Source organism: Apaloderma vittatum, unplaced genomic scaffold (genome assembly GCF_000703405.1).
Source record: "Apaloderma vittatum isolate BGI_N311 unplaced genomic scaffold, ASM70340v1 scaffold23141, whole genome shotgun sequence".
Lineage (NCBI taxonomy): Eukaryota > Metazoa > Chordata > Aves > Trogoniformes > Trogonidae > Apaloderma > Apaloderma vittatum.
This window is the reverse complement of record NW_009701109.1, coordinates 55517-56277: the sequence shown is the minus strand read 5'-3', so window position 1 is coordinate 56277 and position 761 is coordinate 55517. Positions and strand designations below refer to the sequence as shown.

Sequence of the window (761 nt, the reverse complement as noted above, 5' to 3'; positions counted from 1 at the left end):
CACTCCTAAAAGGCAGCCGGGCAAGTTCAAAATCCATCTGCTTCAAACCTGAGCTGCTTTTGACCCAGCCTGGCAGATGGAGACAGGCACAAACATTTCCCTCTCGGTGGCAGTTCTCTGCCTGCCCCCGTGCGTAGGAGGGCTCTGCAGGCGGCACTTCTCACTGAAATTGTGGTTTTTTTCCCGAATATGGGCCCTTTCTCACCTCTGCTTGCTCCTCCTGGGCTGCTGGAGGGAAGCAGAAAAGCTCAGCAGCTCCCTGCACACACACACACACACACACACAACACACAATGTGCACATACATGACTTGCACACGCCGTGACAGCCGCTCCCCACGAGCTGTTGGTGTTGCCCTGGCCAGGGGGTGCCCCTTGGGAACCAGGGTCCACCAGCACTGCGGCTTCACCTAGGGGGGCTCTCGCCTGCCCACAGGCTGCATCCTACTACTGCAACAAGCTGGGCTTTGAGGAGCTGGCATACCGGGGACTGGAGACCGGCAGCAGGGAGGTGGTCTCACATGTCATCAAGCAGGACAAGGTAAGGGGGCTGAGGCACCTTGCTGAGGTGACACTGCCAGCCTGGGGGGGAAGATGAGCTGGTGTTGGGCACTTGGGTGCTGCCGAAACCCATTTGCACCATTAAACCCCCACCTGCACTACCTCTGCCCCAGGCTGGGGCTGCACCTGCACCGTCAGGTCTCCTTTCCTCACCTTTCCTCCTCTTCCTCACCAGATCGTGTTTGTTCTCTCCTCCGCTCT

At 58.7% G+C, this 761-nt stretch overlaps 1 protein-coding gene across 1 annotated transcript in view; it reads left to right on the top strand.

The window, feature by feature from the left end:
- Window positions 1-761, top strand: part of HPD (4-hydroxyphenylpyruvate dioxygenase) — a gene marked incomplete at its 5' end in the record, with an annotated part of 4518 nt that overhangs the window by 1134 nt on the left and 2623 nt on the right. The window contains one exon of the mRNA XM_009879043.1: window positions 436-540. Coding sequence (XP_009877345.1) covers window positions 436-540 — 105 coding nt within the window. The remainder of the gene's footprint in view (window positions 1-435; window positions 541-761) is intronic.